Raw genomic sequence first — 25,913 nt, 5'->3', positions numbered from 1 at the left:
GGTAAATCTACTGATAGTTACACTAGCTTTTAAACTTCAATAAATAGGTATTTATCTATCTGTTGAACAGTTCTAATGCAGGGTAATTAAGTGTTGTTTGAATGACAATAATGACTGTCACATAAAATTTGAAATAAATATTCATCTGGGGACCTAATTTAAAGACTTACTCACATCAAGCTCAGAAACAGATATGAAACATTGGACCTTTCAAAGGACTCTCAAAGTTCAGCTCACAAAAAGCAACAGTGTGCTTAGAGTTCTGTGGAAAAAAATGACAGTGGAAGTGAAACAGGTAGACAAGAATCACACTTTAGAGTAGACAATCACAGGAAAACTCTTGAATTTTTACCAAAACAAAGCTGATTTTCTGTGTTCCCAAATCTCTTCCCATCCCCCATCTGGCTGGAAACTATAGACCAAGGCTTGAGCCTAAAGAACATATCAAAAACAAACAAAACAAAAACCTCAAACAACAGGTCCTTAAGGAGGCTATCAAGTGCGCCTCAAAGTACCTTTCCACCCATCCCCAGGTTCTGTTGTCTTTCTACAGGTCTGACAACGTCTGACAGTTTTTCTGCCGAGAATGAAGTTGCATTAGAGCTTCCAGTTGCTCTTAGATAGTCATCAAACTTTGCTTCATGGTAAAAGGTCTGAATTTTTGGCTAAGCAAAAAGTTGTAAGAAATATCTCTTTGAAAATTAAAATTCACAAAATGGAATCTGAGGATTTCATACAGGTCTAATGGGAGCCATTTTGAATTCGTGCTAAAGCATGGTACTAGGCAGTGATGGGCAAACCACCAATTCATTACAATGGATGCACTAATCATTGTGTAATACATGCAGCCTCCTGAAACTAAAGCACCCTAGTTAGCCCAAGCCACACAGCACCTGAAAACATCAGTTTGAGTTCCACAACCCATGATTTAAGTGAACAATTTCCCAGTTATTGAAATACTTTCAAGTACTTTTACTTTCTGGACAGATGTTAACAGAGAATAGTCACTCAAACATCTCAGACAAAAGCCAGCTGCATGTTACTGGTTTTAGTTGACTAATTTAGACTGCTCTAGCAAAACCAAGTCAGTTGACCTATGTTCCCAGAAGGGGGTCTGACTGGTTGGTATAAAACCTCACAACAGTGTCCTGTGGTTCTTAAGTGGGGGTGGGGATGAGGATGCTTCTTTATCCACATTACTCCACGTCACAGATGCTGACATAATTATTAATTTAGAACAGAATGCTCCAAAAAGATTCAGATATGTTAAAAAAAAAAAAGTGATGTTTTCAATAGGCCCCTTTGATACAGGCTCTTTGGGGAGACAGTTAAACATGATACCGTTAGTGTGGTCCTACCTTTGAACTGTAATATATAACTCACATTGTGGTCTGCTGTCTCCTGGAAGAGCCCATAACTGTAAAGGCTATTGCTTTACAGCTACTCTAGGAAGATTGAGGGATTAAGTTATACATTATGTAAAACTATCCATTAATCCTCTTAGTGTGCATTACGAGTGAATGGCCTGAAAGAGACTCTTATTAAAGGAGCCCTAACATTCACTTTTCCTTGGTGACATTAGGTATTTGAGGCTTGTTTCATGGATTTTGGTGCTGAAGTATTCAGTACACCATCTTTTATCTGCTGTTAGAGCCAGTGGCATATGTTAGTACAGTACTAACAAAACTACGGTTGGTAAAGCAGATCCCTTGTTTAACTAGTAGCAAGTCATTCATAAAATAGAATTGTACATCTTCTACCATACCAGAGTCACTGACATTTTTTGTTTTTGTTTTTTTAAAAAGGAACAGCTACAAAATTCATGACTTTAAAAATGTTCTTGGGGATGAATTACATTTTAAAATAACTGTATTTTTAGAAAAGAAAATGATTTGTAACACAAATTTGTTCTGAAAGTGTCTGGTTGCTGCATACAGCCTTCTTCCCTAGTTAAATTTGCTTTCTGTTATACAAACTTGCATGACCGTTTTCATTCGAGGAAAAGAGAAAAGAAAAGTTCAATGTGATGGCTAAGACCTATCAGAGCTGACTCATTGAGCTGAATTATTGCTGTGCAGAAAGTTTGTAAAGCCTTTACCTCCGGATGAACACTGAGCGTTACTTCAGCCTTGACAGTTGACCTTTCAATTTGATTGGGCTCAGCAATAATAATAGCTGTATCTGCAGTATAGAGATGGCAGAACAGTTCTTAGTAACCGATCTTCCCTTATTAGATCTTACGTCAAGGGACTAAAATTCACACTCTTTGTGTGTGTGTATAAATTCTTGCACTAATAATACCTTTGTTATGGAGGCCAATTAATGTACAATTTCCCTTCCCCCCCACCATTTTGGCTATTCTTGGTTTTAGTTTAGGAAAAGAAAAATCAAAAATCCAATATTTAGTCAATAATGATCTCTTTTCTCTCAATAAGACCTACTGTGAAAAGACAACAAACAAGCAAGTCAAACTGTTGTAATTTGGTCAACCACTCGGGTACTATCCATATCCACCATTTCGACACACTCTATTTCCTCACGGTTTTCAGGATTCTTCTTCTCTTTCCTTTTTTTCTTGGATGGTGGCACAAAAGTCAGTATCACAGGTAAAATGGCAAAGCAGTGAAAGAAGGTGACTAATGCTATTAAAAACAAGCACCTGAACAGTGTACGGGTCAGATTTGAAGGCACAGCTGCAAGAGGAATCAGACCAACAATATAGCAGAGGTAGCTCTGTAAAATAGCTACCCCGTGCACTTCTAGGGCATTTTTTACCCATTTAGTTCTTGTGAAATCTTTGCCCAGGATAAAGGTTGATAACAGTGGTGCACAGTTGTCAATTGTATAATTAATCCCATAAATTAAGCACAACACAGAAATACAGTCCAGTTCCACTTTCCACAAGGTCATGAAACCTATGACTCCAAATTCGACTGAGGCAACAGTTAGAGTGAGCCAGACATTGATTAGAGAGTCTGCCACCAGGAATGCCGAGAAGAAGAGCAGAAATAAAGCACTGATGCAGGAGTTTTGTAAGGGGGCTCCCACTGAGGAGGCGTAACGATCCATGTACACAAATGATGGATTGAAAACGATGAATTTCACCTTGGATGTGAGAGAGAGTTTCCTCAAGGTTTCCAGGAGATCATAAAGTTCTTCTCTCTTGGTTTCCATTGTCTTAGCCACCAAGAACATCCTAGAAGCCACTACATCAACTTCATTGTTGTACTTCTTTGAAAAGATGATATCCTCTGAAAAATGGGCATACTGGGGGGCTTTCAGGAATGAATTCCTCAACATGTCAGTAAAATTCTTTTTGGGCAATCCAGTAGATATGTTGAGTTTCCTTAGATAATTTAAATAGCTCTCAAACCAAGATATCCTCACAAACCCTTTAGTATACTCTAGCACATCTTCTTGAACGCTTGTGTTCCAATATTCTATTGACTCATAGATATAAAACCCAATGACTGGGCTGTAGTTACTGAAATACTTTTGCTGGGCAGTAGTGTATTCAATGGTTCGTGTCGCGGTTGCTACGATGTTACTAAGGTCTGACCCTTCATTGACCTGCAGGTAGCCCATTAAGGCAAAGGAAATATAAACAAGGTAAAAGAGAACTACAAAAGGCTTGACATAAGTGTTTGTTATCCAGTCACAGTAATAGCGTTTGAGGAAACACACCAAAAGATGACTTTCGTAAGTATTTGGTTCCTCTGAATCGGTTGTGTCCTCGCTGAATTTGGCTGTCAGAAGAAACCTATACCACGCAGGCTTCTCTTGCAACACCTCTGGCTTTGGTACCTTTCTGCAGAAGATACTATGCTGGTAGTTGTTTTCTATGTAGCCAGTAAACACCAGGCTGGAACCATAAAAGGAGAGTACGTAGAGGTAGTTGAAGAAAATTGCAATACAGGAATTGCAGCAGAAAATCCTAGCTGCTTCAATGTTAGTGAAGGGACTGGCACCTATTCCAAAAGTGACCAGGTACATGGCAGTGGTGAGAGAAAAGGAGAGCATGGAGTCTGCAAACACAGCTGCAGTTCTCTCTTTAACATGTTGGTCTTCTCTAGTTTTCCTCCAGGAGGACAACATTTCAAAAGTCCCATATAACCCATGACCTAGAATAAAGAACAAAGCAAGTGTTTAAGGTCTGTATCTTTTTAGTCAGGAAGGGCAAAACAGCATGGAAAAATTTTAACATGGACATGCTAAAAGGCACAAAGGAGTTATAATTGGCCCCCAGTTATAATTTAAGTAGCAAAGGTCTTGTGGAATAAAAAATATTAAGATTTTGTAAATTGCAGAAGCACATTAATCATGAAAAAAGCCGTTAGCAAACCCAAGTATTTTCATCATGTATTTTTGGTAAGGATCAACATGTGGAAGCCTAATGTCTTTGTAAAGAATTCACTAGAGTTTCCACACATCTGTGTTACTGGGTTGGTGGTAACCAGGTAAAATACTTGTTTTTCTCAGACATTGGTTTTAGTTTTCAAGAGCGCCTGAGATGGCGGATGCTTTGAAATTCAATAAGTTTGTAATGCTTTAAGGTGGTGAGATCTGACTAGTGATTAGAACAAGTGATTAGGAACCGGAAGAGCTTGGGCATTATTTGGTCTTCTTGCTGAAAAACTAGGAAAAAATAAAGTGAAGGAATGCTGTATCTGAGTTGAGTTTTGCTGGGTGAATCAATCACAGACTTTCCCAGTCCCTTGCCACATCCTCTGGCTAGGAAAAAGATAAATCATAGAAATGTAGCAAACAAAAAAGCATGAATAAATTTTACAAAAGCAGAATTAATGAGGATTATAACAAGCTTATATGTACAAAACTACATAATGCTTTATTTTCCTTACTTTAATGTGTATACTTACACAGTTTGCAAAACTAAATGCAGATCCATTTAATTTTTCAACAATCCCTAAATGTTGTAATTTATTTAATTACCTCTTAAAATAAATATAGTGTTCATGAAAGAGCTGAACTGAAAGACCTGGAGACTGAAATCCTCTGTTTAACCACAGAACAAATATAGGATTGGCAAAATGCATGGCTTTTCCTGTGTCTCTGGTTCTTTTGTCCTATATGCCCATTAAATCCTTGGTCTCTCTATTGTGACCTGCCAACAAAGGTACCAATTGTGATGATGGTTTTGGTGATGTGGACATCTACTCATTTGCAGCAGAACTAAACTGTGAACACAGATTCAGTTTACATACATCACCAAAGAGCTATCGGATGGGAACAGTTATGAGACACAACTAGACGTATTTTAGAGGAGAAAAGTTCTGTAAAAATAATGCTTAGAAATAAGTTGAAGTTTGTAAAATGCCAGCTGATGGATACCTAATCAACTCTAAAAATACACTCCTGGGAAGTACGTAAGTACTAAACTGATTTGATCTAGGAAAACTGAGATAGAGTGACTCCTGAAGGGGCGTCAGTGTTTAGACTCAGGATTTCTGGGATACTAGTCCTAGGCTTGTATGATTTGACAGTGTCTCTGCACCCCTTTAACAATTCCTTGAGCCCTCCCCCAGGCTAAATTCTAAGCTAATTATGGGCCTGGGTGCATATTCTGGACTGTATACTTCTCATAGTGGAATGCCCATTGGTTTCAGTTTGAAGTTTGCACAGAGATCAAATGAAAATATGGTTTTTATGTGGGAACTAAGGGTGGGATTTATTGTAGCAGTGGGACTGGGTCTCCCACTCCCCGGTGAGTCCTCTGACCACTAACCTGAAGAATCATGCTCACACTCTCTCACCCAATGACTCTTTAAGTGTTTATCCACAGTGGAACAGCTTCAACAGGAGAGATTCCCACATCAGAATATCCCATAGCTCAGTGGTTAGAGCCCCACCCTGAAAGGGTTAAGAGACCTCTGTTCAAATCATTTCTCCCCCTCAGCAGAGGGATGAACTGAACATGGGTCTCCCACATCACTGGTGAGTGCTCTAATCACTGAGCTAGAGGTTATAAGATGGGGTGGTGGTGACACCACCTTCTCTGGCTCTTTTGTGTGGCGTGGGGCAGGATCTAACTCATTCTCTCAGAAACTGACTTCGGTGCTAAGTCCAGACTGCAGAGAAGTGACTGTCTCACTGGTGAGCCACAAACTGGGATCCTCCTTCCTAGAGTCAGGAAACTTAGGTGCCTGACTCTGAGCGGGGTGGGGTTTAGGATACTCCCCTCTTGTCAGCATCTCCCACTGGCTAGCTTAAGTGACTCATGCCTAACTCCCTTCGTGAATTTGGGCCTAAAAATTTAGTTAGTTATGATTTCTTCTTCTTGTTGCATTTGTCATTCAGTGATAAGACTTCCCCTTTGGGCCAGCCTCTGTATCTCCCTTTTGTTTTTCTTCCTTTCCCTTCCTGCTTTCTTTGTGTTTCTCCCCCTCCCTGCCTTTGTGAGTCTACTCTGCTTTTTTCTCTGCATTTCCTTCTCTTCAGCAACGCCCAATTCCCAACCCAGTAGGCTTGCTTTGCTCTCATCTTCATCCTCATTCCTTCCCCTACCAATGTTCAGTGATTAAAACGTATTTAATGAGGGCATCGAAGTGTAAATTGGATTGTAATAATTGATTCAGGGTCAGAGGCATTCCATCTCTGCACTACTGTTTCATACTGTCTGCAAACTTGGGCAGACATCTTTGCATTGATTACATTTGGTTTACATTTGGAAGGTTATCTCTGCCACCATTAGCGCTGAAAAATTTCTTAAAAAATAAATCGATGCTTGAGCATGTGTGTCATGAAGGCCACATACATACATACCATTGGCTAGATCTGGCCTGTGGGCTGTATGTTTGACACCCCTGCCTAAGTAGTTCTTATAGTCAGCCCCCTTTACATAATCAGATTATCCACAAAACTGATAATAACAACCCCTGGCCTTTTTGCAGGAATTAGCATATCTAAGTTTTGAGCTGATGGCATGGCTGTCCGTTCTGGTAATAACGGAAAACAATGAAATCACTATTCACAGATACTTTTAAACAGAGAAATTTGAAATATGGAACTAAAATGAGTTAATGTAACTAGTGTCTTTTCTCTCCAGTGTCTCTTATTTACAGTAACAGAGTGCTTGCCCTCATGCATATCAGATTAAAAAAAACCTACATCATGGCATAAAACATGAATATCCATTTTGTAGTAACATTAGTCATGTTTCCAATGAGGCATTTATCTTAATTTGTCCAAATATTGTTTTACAGCTGCTTCTGGAGGGCAGGTCAAGACTGTCAATTTGATAACTAGTACAGTGCCCCCTATTAAAACTAATTGGGGATGCCAAAACTTCCAAGACATAGAAAAAGGAAAAAGTACAATCAGCGACTGACACCCCGTTGTTAATTATGTTTTAAATAGTTATGTTCTAGGTTCAGTAGGGAAAACTATTAAACTTGCTTTCACTGTGTTCTTTGTAAAGACAGATTGACCTTTATTTAAAAGTCACAGATCACTTGCCAAAGCAAGGAATGAGAGGTTTAATCTCTTTATGGTTCCCATAAGTCCTGCAGACAGGCATGTCTGACTATTCCACGCAGCATCGTATTACAAATTACTTTCACCATGAGCTTTAGTTTGAACACATTTTAAAAAAAAATGCTCCAGCAATAATAAGGTCTTGCATAACAATTTCAAACAGAAGCATTAATTTGGAAGGCTTTAGTCCTTACAATACACCAAAATTTAGATATAGTTAAAAATGACGTAAGGTCTGATTTTTGTTTGTCTGTTTTGGATAATAGTAATGTCTGATGACTGACTTCGGATCAGTGGTGCTGGAACATTTTTAGTAGAGGGGGTGCTGAAAGCCAGCCCCCTTACTCCTGTCCGTGCTGCCACCCCCCCCCCCACCGAGTTGAGGCTGGGAAGGACTGTGTCTCTGGGGGGACCAAGAGGATTAAGGGATTAAGGTGGCCGAGGCCACAGCTGGGGGCGAGTGTGGGGGCAGGAGTGGATCCCCAGGCAGGGGCCAGCAGCAGGGACCCCACGTGCAGGGCCAAGAGCAGAGCCCCGGCTGTGCGGGGCCCCAGGAATGGAGCCAGGTGCGTGGGGCCCCAGGAGCAGAGGCCTGAGAGTGGGGGGTGCGACCGGACACAGGGCCAGTGGCCAGGGAGTGGGGCTGGTGGGTGGGTCCCTGGGCATGGGCCCCAGGTACAGGACCAGCAGCTGGGGAGTGGGGCCGGAGGCCAGGACCCAAGCCCAGGTGAGGGGTTGGGGAGCGGAGTGCAGACAGAGGGCTGGGAGGAGGGCATAGGCATGGGAAGCACCCCCAGGTTTTATGTGTGGAGCCAGTGGCTGGGGAGCGGGGCATGGGGCTGAACCCAGGGACACAAGCCGGGGAGTGGAGCCCTGGGCATGGGGCCCGTGGCCACTCATAAAACCTGGGGATGCTGCAGCAACCCACACACCCCTCATTTCTGTGCCTATGCTTCTGATTGCCACTTACAACAAGGACAAATTTTAATAATAGAATACTTTAGGATACTTTTTCTACTTTGCTTTTACATAATTGTGGAGGATAACTTGAAAAGGAACTGGATTAATAAAATGATTAAAGTAAATGAGTGAGGCTCAAATGCATATAATCTAGAAAGCTAACTGAAAAAAATGATTGCCTCACATATCATCCTATTTTATGGGTTTCTTTTTTTGTCTTATATACATTCCGTACATTATGGATTGGTATTTTCGGTTTGAATTTTGTGTATTTCTCAACCATGCTCTGTAACGTACAATATTTGTGAAGGGTAGTGAAGGCCTAATTTTCAAAATGGGAAGTCTGCAAAGTGTCCTTAATTGTCTAACCCAAAGTCACAGTTTTTACATGCAGTCACACGCAGGGCCTGATGCAGTGCCCACAGAAGTCCATGGAAAGGAGCAGGCCTTAATTTCATATGGTAATTAGGCACAGCATGTTAAAGATTAGCTCTTGTTGTCTAGTGTATGGAGGCATTTTGTACGAATTTGGCTTTCCTTCTATGGTTATGCTGATTTCATGTTCTCCATTTTTACCACCATCTGCCCATCTATTTTTGACTTCTATTGCTCCTCTCTCTCTCAATGTTATGATGTCTGTCCTATAAGCCATCAGCTAGAGGTTATCAAATCATTCCTTGCAAATAAATAATCCTGTTATTTTAAACCTTTTCCTGCTAATTAGTTATCCAATACATTATTTGTACTGATTTGTTTTTCACAATTGTGCAGTAAATAATGTGCGAACACATTTAGCCAATGGGTTATTAGCAAACTGTTCACTACAAACATTTACTTACTATTCATAGTTCACTGTGTGTACCCTCCACTTGGTCACCTAGATCAAAAGGTATTGATTTTGTTGCTTGGGTGGGTGACTTTAACTGTATCATCAGGCAGAGTCCCCTTTTCTGTTTATGTCAGTTTGTTCACTATTCACAACTCTTTTTAACCAATCTTTTGTGTAAATAGCAATAATAAATGAGCCGTGAATACTCTCTCAAATATTTATTCACTCTGGGTGGAGAGGAAAAGTGAGACATGATGGTGCAGGACCTGGTGGCATTAGCTGGCACCAGTAATAGGAAGATGAGTAGAGATAGAGCCAAGACAGGGCTGTGGAGGCTGGAGAGTGTGATCTGAAGGGGAAAATGAGGTTGTTGGAGGAATGACAATGAGGTATTGGAAAAATGAGAGCGAGGGACTGTCTGTTCTGTGTTTCTACAAAACCTAGCACAATGGGGTCCTGGTCTGTGATTGGCGCTCTTAGGCACCACAATAATACAAATAACTAATAATAGCACTGGAGAAAGTCAGGCAAAAATCCTCTTGTTGCACTAAAGAGCCAGTCCTTTGGGACACAGGATTCCCCTTGTCATGTTTGCTGTTGCTCGAGATCCATCACAGCAATACTGATTAAAGCAGCTCAGAGAGTAGGCCCAGAGTCACAGAGAGTCACCCCTGATTTAGGTGCTACTGCAATCCACAAAACCCAACACAGCTGCTGCCTAAACCTGTAGGTGCCTAAACTCACTCGGTGCGTAAATGTCTGCAGTATTTCTGCCTCAGGCAGGAATCCCAGAATACGTATCTCACACCTAAACTCCAGTTTGATCCTCAAATCAGGTTAAGACAGGTGTTGCCCCACCTTTCTCACCGAATGGGATGCCATCCAGTAGGTGTGGTCGGAGTATACCTAACTCCACACAAAATGGCTGAGGGAGGGAGCGTGTATGCATGTCTGTGTTGCAGTGCTTAAGCCCTTCTGTGAATTCAGGCTGTACACATTTCGACTGTACTTTCTGCAGCAGCCTGGGGTTTTTATCTCACCCATCTTTGTCTTTAGAAAATAAGGTAATAAATAATACCTCGCTCTGACACAGCACTTTTCATCAGGGTCTCAAAGTACTTTATCAAGGAGGTCAGATCATTATCCTTATTTTACAACACGGAGACTGAGGCACAGGGAAGTGAAATGAATTGCCCCGTGGCAGGTCTCCTGAGTCCCAGTCCAGTGCTCTCTCCACTAGGCAACACTGCCAGCCTAAAATAACAGCTGCTGTTAGATTGTCTTTGTTTAAAGAATGCAATATGCTCTCTTTAATTTTATACAAAAATTATGTGGGTTTTCTCACAGCCCCCATAAAAAGATTCAATGTATGTATTTAAAGGAAAGGAAAACAGGGAGAGAGACTGGGAATCAAATATTAGTTCCCTTTCACAAGGCTACGTCTGCACTACGAGCCTTACAGCGGCACAGCTGTACCCCTGCTCCTGTGCTTCTGCAAGGTCTCCTGTGTAGCCGCTCTATGCCAGCAGCAGAGAGCTCTCCTGCCGGCATAATTAAACCACCCCGAATGAGGAGTGGTAGCCATGTTGGTGGGAGAGTGTCTCCCGCTGACATAGCGCTGTCCACACCAGTGCTTTTGTCGGTAAAACATTTGTCAGTCGGGGGGGTGCGTGTGTTTTTTCACACCCCTGCCCGACAAAAGTTTTACCGACAAAAACGCGAGTATGGACATAACTTTAGTTTTACAGGCACATAGATAGAATATAGCAGTACGTTGTGGTGTCGAACTGCCCTGTGTTGGTTTCAAGTGTTTGTTTACTATCCTTGGAAAGTGGGACACCCGCTAAAGATGGAGGAGGAAGTTCTACTCTTCCATGGCTGTCTGTTACACATGGTAGCATTTTATGCTTAGGTGTAGTTTGACTTCTGTATTTTGGAGGGTGGCTCCAGTCAAGCCAACAGGGACGTGCATGGGTGGGGCGGGGCAGGGGGAGGGGAAAAAATTCTGTGCCACCACACAGGGACATTTCAGATTTTTTGGGGAGGAGGGCGGGGACTTTAACTGTGATTCCAGGGGCTACTTAGGCAACTGAAAACTCTCTCTCTCTTTTTTTTTTTTTTTTTTGCAGATAATAACTTAGAAATTACCTGACAGGAGCACTATATTTAATTCCTATATCAAGAAAGAAAATTAAATAAATATTAGACCTACTCAGTTCTAATACTTACATGTTCTGACATCTTGTGGCAAGTCACTTATGGGACACTGGTTAGGTTTAAAATTGTAATGTATATTCTTTTTCAGATACTCTTACTAAAGTCAGAAGGGACCATCATGGTTATCTAGTCTGACTTCCTGCATGTTGCAGGCCACGGAACCTCACCCACCCACTCCTGTAATAGACCCCTAACCTCTGGCTGAGTTACTGAAGTCCTCAACTCCTTATTTAAAGACTTCAAGTTACAGAGAATTCACCATTTACACTAATTTAAACCTGCAAGTGACTCATGCCCCATGCTGCAGAGGAAGCGAAAAACCATCAGGGTTTCTGCCAGTCTGACCCAGGGGAATATTCCTTCCCAACCCCAAATATGGTGATCAGTTAGACCCTGAGCATGTGGGCAAGATCCACCAAGAAGATACCTGGAAAAGAATTATCTGTAGTAACTCAGAGACCACCCCATCTAGTGTCCCATCTACAGACATTGGGCTTTTTGCTACAGGATTTTTGCTACAGTTGCTGATGGGCCACACACCATTGTAGGCAGTCCTGTCATACCACCCCCTACATAAACTTATCAAGCTCAGTCTTGAAGCCAGTTAGGTTTTTTGCCCCCACTGCTCCCCTTGGGAGGCTGCTCCAGAATTTCACTCCTTTGATGGTTAGAAACCTTCACCTAATTTCAAGGCTAAAACTTGTTGATGGCCAGTTTATATCCATTTGTTTTGAGGTCCACATTGGTGCTTAACTTAAATAATGCCTCTCCCTCCCTGGTATTTATCACTTTGATGTATTTATAGAGAGCAATCATATCTCTCCTCAGCCTTCTATTGGGTAGGCTAAACAAGCCAAGCTCTTTGAGTCTCTTCTCATGAGGTAGGTTTTCGATTCCTCAGATCATCTTAGTAGCCCTTCTCTGCACCTGTTCCAGTTTGAATTAATCTTTCTTAAACATGGGAGATGAGAATTGTACACAGTGCTCCAGATGAGGTCTCACCAGTGCCTTACACAATGGTACTAACACTTTCCTGTCTCTACTGGATATACCTGGCCTGATGCACCCCAGACCATGTTAGCCTTTTTCACGGCTGCATCACGTTCACAGCTCATAGTCATCCTGTGATCAACAAGTACACCCACGTCTTTCTCCTCCGTCACTTCAAACTGATAAGTCCCCAGCTTACAGCAAAAATTCTTGTTGTTAGTCCCTAAATGCATGACCTTGCACTTTGCACTATTAAGAATCATCCCATTTCTACTACTCCAGTTTACAAGGTCATCCAGATCTTCTTCTATGATATTCTGGTCCTCCTCCACATTGGCAATACCTCCCAACTTTGTGTCATTCGCAAATTTTATTAGCACACTTCCACTTTTTGTGCCAAGGTCAGTAATAAAAATGTTAAATAAGATTGGTCCCAAGACTGATGAAGAACTCCACTAGTAACCTCCCTTTAGCCTGACAGTTCACCTTTCAGTATGACCCATTGGAGTCTCCCCTTCAACCAGTTCCTTATCCACCTTTCAGTTCTCATATTAGTCCCCATCTTCTCCAATTTAACTAATAAATTCTCACGTGGAACTGTATCAAATGCCTTACTAACTTCCAGGTAGATTATATCTACTGCATTTCCTTTGTCTAAAAAATCAGTTATCATCTCAAAAAAAATTAGTAACTTTGTTACTTGAATCCAACAACTGAAATCATTGTAGAAAAATCTACAATTACTTTCTATCATGTAGGCTACTTTCTTTTTGCAGTTCATCAAGCTTGGAACAGATCATTTAACTTTAGGAAACACCCTAACAGCCCTTTCTTATCTTAATTACCTGTTAATCACTCTGTTTATAAACAAGAAGGAGTCTGGTGGCACCTTAAAGACTAAGCTTTTGTGGGTAAAAAACCCACTTCTTCAGATGCATGGAGTGAAAATTACAGATACAGGTATAAGTATATTGGTACATGAAGAGAAAGGAGTTACCTTACAAGTGGAGACCCAGTGTTGACAAGGCCAATTCAGTCAGGGTGGATGTGGTGCACTCCCAATAATTGATGAGGAGGTGTCAATACCAAGAGAGGGAAAACTGCTTCTGTAGTGAGCCAGCCACTCCCAGCCCCTATTCAAGCCCAAATTAATGGTGTTAAATTTGCAAATGAATTGTAGCTCTGTAGTTTCTCTCTGCAGTCTATTTTTTTAGTTTTGTTGTTGTTCAAGGATGTTTACTTTTAAATCTGTTATTGAATGTCCAGGGAGATTGAAGTGTTCTCCTACTGGCTATACCAGAAACCTACTGACCCTATACTGGAAACCAACTGACCACTATACTTACCTACATGCCTCCAGCTTCCACCCAGGACACATCACACAATCCATTGTCTACAGCCAATAAGATACAACTGCATTTGCTCCAATCCCTCAGATAGAGACAAACACCTACAAGATCTTTATCAAGCATTCTTAAACTACAATACCCACCTGGGAAAGTGAGGAAACAGATTGACAGAGCAAGAGGGGTACCCAGAAGTCACCTACTACAGGACAGGCCCAACAAGGAAAACAACAGAACACCCCTGGTCATCATGTACAGCCCTCAGCTAAAACCTCTCCAGCACATTATCAACGACCTAAAACCTATCCTGGAAAACGATCTCTCACTCTCCCAGACCTTGCGAGGCAGGCCAGTCCTCGCTTACAGACAGCCCCCCAACCTGAAGCAAATACTCACCAGCAAACACACACCACACCGCAGAAACACTAACCCAGGAATCAATCCCTATAACAAACCCCGTTGCCTACTCTGTCCCCATATCTACTCTAGCGACACCACCATAGGACCCAACCACATCAGCCACACCATCAGAGGCTCATTCACCTGCACATCTACCAATGTGCTATAAGCCATCATGTGCCAGCAATGCCCCTCTGCCATGTACATTGGCCAAGCTGGACAGTATCTACATAAAAGAATAAATGGATACAAATAGGACATCAGGAATGGCAACATACAAAAGCTAGTAGGTGAACACTTCAATTTCCCTGAACATTCAATAACAGATTTAAAAGTACACATCCTTCAACAAAAAAAATTAAAAGCAGACTGCAAAGAGAAACTGCTGAGATACAATTCATTTGCAAACTTTACACCATTAATTTGGGCTTGAATAGGGACTGGGAGTGGCTGGCTCACTACAAAGGCAATTTTCCCTCTCTTGGTATTGACACCTCCTCATCAATTATTGGGAGTGGACCACATCCACCCTGACTGAATTGGCCCTGTCAACACTGGCTCTCCACTTGTAAGATAACTCCCTTCTCTTCTTGTGCTAATATATTTATGCCTGTATCTGTAATTTTCACTCCCTGCACCTGAAGAAGTGGGGTTTTTACCCATGAAAGATTATGTCCAAATAAATCTGTTAGCCTTTAAGGGGCCACCGGACTCCTCATTGTTTTTGTGGATACAGACTAACACGGCTACCCCTCTGATACTGTTTATAAACAAAATTCTGACTCCCTGCCTTACAGGGGCCCAAGCTGGGAGAAGTCTCCTGTCTCCTCTGCAGAACTCATTGCACACTCAGGCTGCCTGCCTGATGCTTGCAGTTTTGGGGGTGCAATGCCCCACCCTGCGCCCCAAACTCCACCCATGATTTTATGAATAATTCGTTTTATTTGCCCCATCTTAGCACACTTGTACACAAAACATTAATAATGATTGACCTCTGCATTAAAGTCTAAGAATAATAATGAGCTAATCTAGGCTACTGTCTTCCTGGGATAATCAGTCACAGGGACTAAGTATGGATGTTGATGCAAGGTTTATGCATGTGTGGGAAACTGCTGCACATGGATTCAGGTGGCCTGATTCTGATCTCACTTACATCCGTGTAAATCCAAAATAATTCCACTGAAGTCAAAAGAGCTAACCTAGGTAAGGGATATCAGAATCAGGCCCAGGGAATTTTCTTTTACAAAACTAGAACAGTAATAGTATATGATATAATGAAGACACACTAGATTCCACTAGCTGATAGAATAAAAAATAAAACTGTGCTCTGCTCAGCTACGTGACTGCCTTCCAGAATTAGACAAAGAGCCTGGGATGATTCGCTCCATAATTTTTCCAGCAGGATCAGACAGCTCACCTAAAACCCAGCTCCACCCTCTGTGAAGCTAAGTGAAAAGGCCACTGCTGGCCTTCCTGATCACCAGGGTTAAGAACAGCCAATCAAAGACAAAGTAAAAATCTTATCTGACTTGCCAGGTGTGACCTCTCCCTTCAAATATGGTTGGAACTTAAAACACACCAGTGAATAGCAGTCTCAAAATGTTCATGAACATGCACATAGAGCAAAAGAGTGAGCACACAGTTTAGATAAAATCTTCCTGACGAGAAAAATAAAATTCAAAGAAGCTGATTGAACTAGAACCACAGTTAATTTACACTATCATTTTTTACTGAGTTTGTAACTGTTTACTGGCCTGGCACTCTACAACATTTATGTCCACACTGCAGATGGCAGCAAACCATATATTACCTTATCTGCTGTCCAAGTCTGAAACATGGCTGCCTTCCTGACAGAAGCTCATAACTCTACTCTTTTATCATTATCATAGTCACAAACCCAGGTATGCCCATATCCATCCCAGTTTAGGGTTCATTCATTGGTTTATTCTATGGATCAAAAATTAGAGTGCATTGGCCAGATTTTCATTTACATGAACTAAGAATCTGGCTCCTTGTTTCCGGATACATTGTCTGTCTGAGTCCTATATGGGATCCATTTGGGAGAAAAGGAATAGAGATTGAAATGTTTAACAATATCCACCTGTGTAGTGATTGTGTTGACTATGTTGCAGCATTTACACACAGTTAATTAGTTGCACTGAGAGAGGAACACTGGTGAGAGGTAAAAGTTGTCATGTACAAACATGATCAATGCATGTTGATAAGGAAAACTATAGCAAATGTACAATAGCTTGCTCTTCTTAGAGGACAACATTCTTCTGGGTCTGTGGACCTCAAGGAAGAATATAATTAAATCATAGACATGTAGGGCTGGCAGGGACCAAAAGAAGGCATCAAGTCCAGCACTGAGGCAGGATCAAATAAATCTAGACCATCCCTGACAGGTGTTTGTCTAATCTGTTCTTAAAAACCTCCAATGATGGGGATTCCACAACCTACTTTGGAAGCTTATTCCAGAGGTTAATTACCCTTATAGTTAGAAAGTTTGTCCTAATACCTAACCTAAATCTCCTTACTGCAGATTAAGCCCATTACTTCTTGTCCTACCTTCAGTGGACAAGGAGAACAACTGACCACTCTTCTTTTTATATCAGCCTTTAACATATTGGAGACTGTTATCAGGTCCCCCCTCAGTTGTCTTTTCTCAGGACTAAACTGTCCAGTTTTTTGTAGCCTTTGCTCTAGCTCAGGTTTTCTGAACCTTTTAATCATTTTTGTTGCTCTCCTCAGAACTCTCTCCAGTTTGTCCACATGTTTCCTAAAGTGTGCACACAGAACCGGACACAGTACTCCAGCTGAGGCTTCACTGGTACTGAGTAGAGTGGGATAACTCCTGTTAATGCACCCCAGAATATTAGCCTTTTTCGCAATTGCATCACACTGTTGACTCATATTCAGTTTTGATCCATTATAGCCCCCCCTCCTTTTTAGCAGTACTACCGCTATCCAGTTATTCTCCATTTTGTAGTTGTGCATTTGATTTTTTTCCTTCCTAAGTGCAGTACTTTGCACTTGTCTTTATCTTGTTGATTTCAGACCAATTCTCCAGTTTAAGGTCATTTTTAATTCTAATCCTGTCCTCCAAAGTGCTTGCAACCCCTGCCAGCTTGGCATCATCTACAATTTTTTATAAACCTACTCTCCATTCCATTATCCAAGTCATAAATGAAAATATTGAATAGTACCGGACCCAGGACTGAGCCATGTGCAGCCCCACTAGATACACCCTCCCAGTATGACAGTGAGAGATAACTACTCTTTGAGAATGGTCTTTCAACCAGTTGTGCACTCACCTTATAGTATTTGGATCTTTGGAACAGACATGCATGTGCCATTAGTCAAACTGCTTGATACACTACTTTATCTTGCACATTCACGGTGAAATTCACTAGCACAAGCCTTATGTATCACTTAGGACCCACACAAGCCCTCAAAATACTTGATATGGCATTTAGGTGGTGAATAGGACTTGTGTGGGCCCTCTGCCCGGGGTGAATTTCATCCTCGGTCATTTGGGTGTTCCACAGTAGACACAGAATATTTCACCCATCCTACGTTGCTGAAGAATGCACCTTTTTGGAAAGGCGGCATAGGGCCAACTTTCTGTTCTGGGATGGAACACTTAATATTGGTCAGGCCATACCCTTTTTGATTTCTACTCTCCCAAACTTGCACAAAGAGGGCTCTAGCAAATGCAACTCTTCCCCAATATTTCCTATCACAGAATAATAAACCACGGTGAGTGGTGTCATTTTTCTAAAGCTAAAAATGAAAATATTTATATAAATTACTATAATATAAATAATAGTATTTTATCATGACAGACAAATAACAATGGACATACACTTTAGGAATGGCTATAAAAAGAACAAACTATGTTATCTGAAGTACCATTCAAACCAGAATTACTGTCTAGATGTAAGTCCTTAGTATGTACAAACACATGCACATAAGATATGTATACTTCATCTCCATTGTCTCTCTACCCTGATCTATATAACAGATAGAGGAATATGGAAAAGGAGAAGTACGTGTAAAGTACTGGAGTGAAATAAGAATAGCCATCCTGGGTCAGACCGTTGGTCCATCTAGCTCAGTATCCAGTCTCCAGCGGCCAGTACCACAGCTTCAGGGGGAGAGTAGAGAACTGGGCAACTTTGGCGAGACCCACCCTATCTTCCCCTCCTGGTTTCTGGCAGTCAGAGGTGTAGGGTCACCTGAGCGTGGGATTACATCCCTGACCATCTTGGCTAATAGCCATCGATGGAACAATCCTCCATGAATTTAACTAGTTCTTTTTTTTTCAATGATCTAGTCACAATCTCTCTTCCTAGTTTTAATATGATCATGAGCAATAACACTAGAAACCTATAATCTGATAGATTCTATTTTATGTTTTAATCATTAAACTTTGAACACAACATATTTTAATCATGTCCACTTTCAAAAAAATCTCTGTCCATATATTATGTTTCCCAATCAGCGTATGATGCAGCATACCAAATCCAATTAAAATAAATGGACAAAATCTCTACATGTGGATCTTGTATAGGAATTATGACCTGATCCAGCAAAGACATTTGCACATGGCTAACTTTATGCCCTTTGTGTAGTCTCATTGACTTTAATGGAGTCAAGAGACCTGGTTGGGTAGACTGGGAGTTCAGAGGATGATATTTTTAATGTGGGTTGGAACTGTTTCTTTTGGAGCGTTCATTTTTGGATACTGATCCAATGCAATGTTTGTGTTTGTTATTGTGACAGCAAAATGTCAGCACATTTTATAAATAGAAAAACATCTAAGAGACAAGTTTATTTTGAGAAGCAGAGATAAGCAAGGCAAAATATGGTTCAAAATCTGTTTTTATTTAAATTGAATATTTAATCTGGTAGCAGAAAACCGTTTGAGAAAACCACTTTTTCCTACAGTTCAAATATTTGTCTTAAGAAAATAATCCAATACGCTTCCATGTCAAAGGCTTGTTTTGGTGTTTAAACGTCAGAATGTCAATTCTATTTCAACTTGTGGATTACTCCACTCACTCTGAGAGAGAACTGGCTGAGGCTGAAATGTCAGATCATATGTTTCTTTTAGCACATTGAAAAAGATTTGTGCTGCTCTTTAGCTATGTGCTTTTAGCTGGCTGGTTATTTATTTATGTATGACGATCCAAACTTTTTATATGCTTCTCTGAACTGAATCTGTTCTTAAAGTTTTTTTGAGATTTGCTGATCACTAATAAATACTGGTCTACGCTTCAAAACAAACTTTTGGATTGTTAAAGGGGAGATCTTCAAGGACACAAAAGACAGCCAGGGGTCTAACTCATGTTGATATTCAATGGGAGCTGGGGGCCTAATTGCCATTTGTGCCCTCAAAAATCTGCCACTGGGTGGTCTTTCACATTGAAATGTGTGAAAAATGCGCAAACCCCTTCCAACACACAGTACTGTGGCTGAGTTCTTAGCTGTGGAGAGAGCATGAAAGGAACAGAAAGAGAAACATTCTGTTTGGTTACCCACACACCTGTTATGGATACAGAGAAGAAGAGGGGAGTATACTGTGGCTGCAGAGGATGGAGGATGGTGCAGGGGTTTGGACCACAGAATATCTAGGGATACTTTACCTTGCATGAGGAATGGGGTGAGTTGCATAGAATGTGAGAGACTTCAATCATGCTGCTAGGAAACATAAGGGGACACTGGTACTGCAGACACACAGCAAAAGCAAACAGAGAAAGTTTCCCTAGCATTCAGGTGCGCCAAACCACGTTTAATCAAGAGAGAAGAGCTTTCAGCATGAATGCCAGCAGCTGGCGTAGGGCAGCAGGCACAAAGTGAGACAGACCTCCCAGACAGATTCCCATTGCTGTCATGTCACCATATGCAAAGTACTACTGATTCTTCCTTTTATTCTATCCACTGATATTCAAAGTACTTGAGATTAGCAAATGAAAGTTAAATAAAATAACTGTTAGGCAAGAGCAGAAGGTACTGTGAGCTGACCTTCTCAACAGAGAATAAAATGAGTTTTCTTGACAGACCTTACATGAAATATATAAAATTGAAGCAACAGCAATCAAAAAGAAAACTGAGGCCATGTCAACCTGCCCATGTAAAAATAATTTTTGTGTGTAACACAACAGCCAAATACCACTGTTTGGGTATGGTACACAGGAATACTACCAAAGGATGGAATGAGGCTGGGTGTATTTTAGTTTGGGCAATTTTAAATATTTTAAAATTTTAAATATTTTAGTTTAGTTTAATCTTAGGTTTTGGATCTGAATTCAGAAGCCAAAGCATCTTTGATTCTGGGTTATGTTTTTTCTTTTTTGGATCCATGGTCTACTGGAATATGGAGTAGTTTAAACGCTTCCAATTTCCCCATCTGCCTAATAACACTGAAACCAATATAATTCAATAATGCACTAATTTTATCCCTTTAAATACTTTTTGCCCTGCATCCAGGATAATGAATAGAACAGATTAACATAGAAAACCATACAGTAAACTGCCCATAACATTGAAAAACTTCATAAAAATAGGAGACAGAGTAAATTTAGTGATGGGGAAATCTCAGGTTTAGAGATTATCTTGGATACTTAGTTGAAATGTCCAAATTTATAGGCAACACCCCGAACCTGCCATGGACCTCTGTCCCTACACAGTCACCCTTGCCCCAACAGGCCTAGTCACAGATTCTCTTCCTCTGTCCCTCCCAGCACCCTGTCCGATTGCCCAAAGATGACAGGTCTACACATACCTCACAGTTGTCTCTCATTTTGAGAAATGTCATTCACTTTAGGTCCAAAATGAGTTATATTCCATACAAATTTGGTGTCTCATTTTATTTTTGAAAAAAGAAAAGGAGTACTTATGGCACCTTAGAGATTAACCAATTTATTTGAGCATAAACTTTCGTGAGCTACAGTGTACACTAAGTCAGCTGTAGCTCACAAAAGCTTATGCTCAAATAAATTGGTTAGTCTCTAAGGTGCCACAAGTACTCCTTTTCTTTTTGCGAATACAGGCTAACATGGCTGTTATGTTGAAACCTGACATTTTATTTTTGAAAATTATTTACAATAGGATCATGAAACGGATGTTATGACTGAAGTTATTTACACTAAAGGAAGGAACCCCACAGCATTTATGCATGTTTCCTAAATAAATCATTTTCTATGGTTCTCCTTTTGGGCCTTTGTCATATACTGCATCCTTGGGCTACATCAGGTTGAGAGAGAGATGGGCCTGCTCCCCGCTCTGGTATTTCAGGGACACATCCGCTGTCCTCCACAAGACTGTTATGACACATGGGATTCTCTCTCTCTCTCACACACACACACACACACCCCCTCCCCCCCCCCCCCCCGAGAAAAAGAGTCAAATTGGTTTCTGCTCACCCTCTTGAGCATCTGAGACAGGCTCAGCCAATCAGCAAACATGAATATATGCCATGTAACTTCCCTTTCTGCCCAGGGACCAGCCCAGCTCAAAATTCAAAATGCATCACAAAACTTCCTCAAAATGTTCAGATTCTAGAAAGTTATTTTTAAAACAAAGTTTCATGCCCAAATTTGATTAAATTTTTTCATGGTCATGGAACATTTTTTCATGAAACATGGGAAAAACACCAGGAGATCAAAACCAGGTAGATTCTGACAATGTTTAATTTTGCTTCAAAGGTTGTATTCCTAAATTGATGCCTATACCCATGCTAAAATTTCACATGTTCTAGACCTTTAACTGCCATGTGAACTACCTTCTCCTCTGAGCCTAAGGAAGTTTGAGAAGTTGCATATTTTGAAGATTGCTGCTGGCTCAGCAGAGATTCCTCAATTTGCTGAGACTGCAAAGAATGTTTTGACAAAGGAAAGAGGCTTGTAGAGGACTGTGAGTGTTGGCACTGCACATATCTGTATTTTATCAAACTTAGCAAAATGTTTGATCAATTTATGGATGGCTGAAAGTTTAGGCCATTTTTATTTCTGATGAACTGTTTTTTCCATGCCTATTTTAATGCATTACATGCACTTTTAAATCAGAAGCTAAATATAAGCCAGTGGAACATTTACTGCATCTTTCCCCATATTTGGCAGTCTGACATCCCACAATTATTTTACATGGATGCTTCTTTCAGTGAATGTGACTAGTTAAAAGAGCTGAATCTTCTTGAACAAACTGTACAGTTTTTCTAAAGGAATAACAGACTGCCTTTTTAAAATGGAAAGATTAACACTGAAATTTTCATTTCAGTTGTCTAAGATCAATGTGTAATTATAGCTATATGAAATAACATGTAGACTGTCTCATGAGCACAGCTTATTTTTAAATGGTTTGATATGTAACACACAGTGCTTTTGAGGAAGTGGATATACTTTTAAGGATCAGGAATCATTAAATGACACTTACTATGGTGATCCACGGTATTTTGATACATCACTTTGGCCTGGGCCCAGATAACAAACACCCCAAAACTTTGGTTGGGGAGGCTATGGTAAATCAAAATCTGGATCTCTGCTTTGCAGTTCATGCCCACCTATATAATTTGTTTAATATAATTATGAAGAATTTGATTTGTCATTACATACTTCTGGAGGCTAAAAGTATATAGGCCCTGATTTAGCAAAGTATTATTCAAGTATCTAACTTCAAGCATTTAAATAATTATATTCCTGTTTATCAAAGCATTTATGCCCATGCTTAAGTGTGCTGATGATTTGGGGCCATAATGTTTAAATTATTCAGCCATATTCTGCTCCCACTTACATTCAGGCAAGTCATGGAAGCTGCTGGGGTTGCACAGATGTAACAGATCAGAATTTGGTTCATTGATTTTTTTAAAAAGAATTTTTTTTTGCAAGGAACACCTTTAAGAACATAAGAATGGCCACACTGGGTCAGACCAAAGGTCCATCTAGCCCAGTATCCTGTCTCCCAACAGTGGCCAATGCCAGGTGCCCCAGAGGGAATGAACAGAACAGGTAATCATCAAGTGATCCATCCCCTGTGACTCATTCCCAGCTTCTGGCAAACGGAGGTTGTATTCCTAAATTGATGCCTATACCCATGCTGAACCATCTCTGATATGTTTCACTTGGGACAAGGATATGTATCTGAGTACAACATACTTTTGCTTCCTGACCTTTTATAGGGGAAAACACAGTTCTTGCTGCACTAATATTTGCCGTGGATCTCACCCCAGTTTGTAAGCTATGTATTTTCTTTGCACTTGAAGAGAGCTGGGAGAACATGGCATAAAATGTTTGGGAACTATTTGTATTTTTAAATACATTTTTTTCAAATGTTAATGCCTCCTTTGCTTTCCTCAATGGACTGGAGGCAGAATGGAGGGAGGGAGAGCAGCAGTTGTTTGGGGAAGATGGGTGATCAATTGCCAGTGGGTTTGGGGGTAGAGGATGAATTTGTTTGGAGATCTGTGGGGACAAAGTATAGGTTGAGATCGGGGGGACGGGGGGACAGGCATGGCTGTGGGGGGGATTTATGCTCATATAATCAAAGGACTAGAAACATTGCTCCAGGACTGATGGGGTGGGACTGCGGAAGATGGATTGGAAGTCTGAAAATTTGTTAAAGTGAGTGAGGGGAAAAGGATGGATTGGGAAGAGGAATATGATTGGGGTAGGTAGGGAATCAATTGATTAGGGAGCAGGGAGATGAGAGAAGCAGAAAAATCAATTGGAGACAGAATGCAGTTGGATCAGATTGGATTGGAAGAGCAAAGGAGGGACTGAGGGGTTCAGAGGATGGATTGATGAAGAACAGAATGGACTTTTGTGGGCAGAAAATGCATTGGGGATAAGCAGGGGTGGGATGGGCGGAGGACAGGCTGGGGAACTGATCAGGGGTCTGAGGAGGCAGATATTGTATTCAGAGATGTAGTGGGGGCAGAAGATGGATCAGGGCAAAGAACTGTTCAGGGCCAGAGCATTCACTGGAGAGACGAGGGGAAAGGGTACGGATTGTGGGCAAAGTAGCAATTTTAGAAGTTTAGGAGGCAGAGGATGGATTGTTTAGGCTGGGGTTTGTTGAAGTTAGACTGGGGGCAGATGACTGAGCTGGTGGAGAATGGGAAAGAAATGGAAGATGAAGTCAAGAAAGAGATGGGAGCCTAAGCAAAGGCAGAGAAAAATAGCAAAAATGATGAGGGAAGCTTAGGGAGAGAAATCAGAATATAGGGTTGAAGTGGGAGCTGGAAGACAGAACATGGAGAGACAGTAAACAGGATACAGAGAGCAGAGTGGAAGCAAGGGAAAACAAACCTCGGCAGGGTAAAGGGATGTGGGAGTGAAGATTGTGGGAAAGTGAGAACAGGAATGAATGAGATGGAAGGGGAAGAGGTGGAGGGACAGAAACTTGGGGAGACACACATTTAGAGGGGAGATAAAGTTCTCCTTAGGAGAAAAAGACATGGAAGAGAGACAGGCTGATAGAGAAGGAAAGAAAGCTGAGTGAAAAGAATAAAAACAAGGGAGACACATAAGCTTCTCATTTTTATTAATTTATGACAAAGATTGGTGGCAAAATACTCTACAAAGTCAAACATTTGTGTGTATTGTACCTTTAAATGTGGAATGAAGGAAATTTGGGAGCGCTGTTCAGGAACTTAGTATGGGACAGTAATGTTTCTGTATGTGAAATTAATGTTGACACAGGGTTTTAAAAGAATATATGAATATTTTTTGTGTCTGATGAAGAATATGATGAGTGCTTTTAGAGCCCGGGATATTTTTGAGCATGGTTACATTTTAACAGAATGCAGTTCACCACTAGTAGTTTACTTTAGAGTTCCAGAGAAATGGCAGGTAGACTACCTGTTTGTTCAAATCTTGGTCTAAAATCTTCCAAAGTGCAGGAAATTGCACTTGGTATTTCAAACTATGCTGAGAAGGGCCACCTGAACCTCCACTGCTCTTCACATTTTCATGGTTTTGTTTAGTTACACACAAGCTTGAACATCTTTAGACCTTTAGAGTTCCTTTCATTTCCATTTTTCACTTTCACATTCTGCCCTTGTCCCTCTCTCCCTCAAACACAGCCAATTCCTACCCTGCTTTTTTAACCCCACATTTCCCTTCTCCTGCTCACAATGCTCACGTCAATCTGGTCATCAACTTAATTCCCCATTTTCCTTCTCTTGACTTCATATAGTCCCTTGTCCCATCTCGATCTGCTTCTTCCGGATGTCAGTGAGCCCACAGACTTTCCAACTCCCTCTCTTCTAGTCCAAACCTTACCTGGCTGATATTCAAGAAAAGGGTCTCTGGTCTGACATTTTGTTTTATGGGTTCTGTCTGGTCACTCTGCTAGGGACACCGTCTCTGCCCATCCTGGCTAATATCCACTGATAGACCTATCCTCCATGAATTTATCTAGTTCTTTTTGAACCCCTGTTATAGTCTTGGCCTTCACAACACCCTCTGGCAAGGAGTTCCACAGGTTGACTGTGCGTTGTGTGAAAAAATATTTCATTTTATTTGTTTTAAACCTGCTGCCTATTAATTTCATTTGGTGGGCCCTAGTTCTTGTGTTATGAGAAGAGTAAGTAACACTTCCTGATTTACTTTCTCCATACCAGTCATGATTTTATAGACCTCTTATCTATACCCACTTAGTCGTCTCTTTTCCAAGATGAA

General features: G+C 41.0%; 1 protein-coding gene across 2 annotated transcripts in view; it reads right to left on the bottom strand.

Moving 5' to 3' along the window:
• Window positions 1–2,466: 2,466 nt before the first annotated feature.
• The window catches only part of PTCHD1 (patched domain containing 1), a 44,694-nt gene continuing 21,247 nt past the window's right edge, over window positions 2,467–25,913 (bottom strand). For both annotated transcript variants that reach the window (XM_077807197.1, XM_077807196.1), the window contains one exon: window positions 2,467–4,121. In XM_077807197.1, the coding sequence (XP_077663323.1) occupies window positions 2,467–4,121 (1,655 nt within the window). The remainder of the gene's footprint in view (window positions 4,122–25,913) is intronic.

The sequence above is a fragment of the Eretmochelys imbricata genome, chromosome 1 (genome assembly GCF_965152235.1).
Source record: "Eretmochelys imbricata isolate rEreImb1 chromosome 1, rEreImb1.hap1, whole genome shotgun sequence".
Classification (NCBI taxonomy): Eukaryota; Metazoa; Chordata; order Testudines; family Cheloniidae; genus Eretmochelys; species Eretmochelys imbricata.
This window is presented reverse-complemented; position numbering and strand designations above follow the sequence as displayed.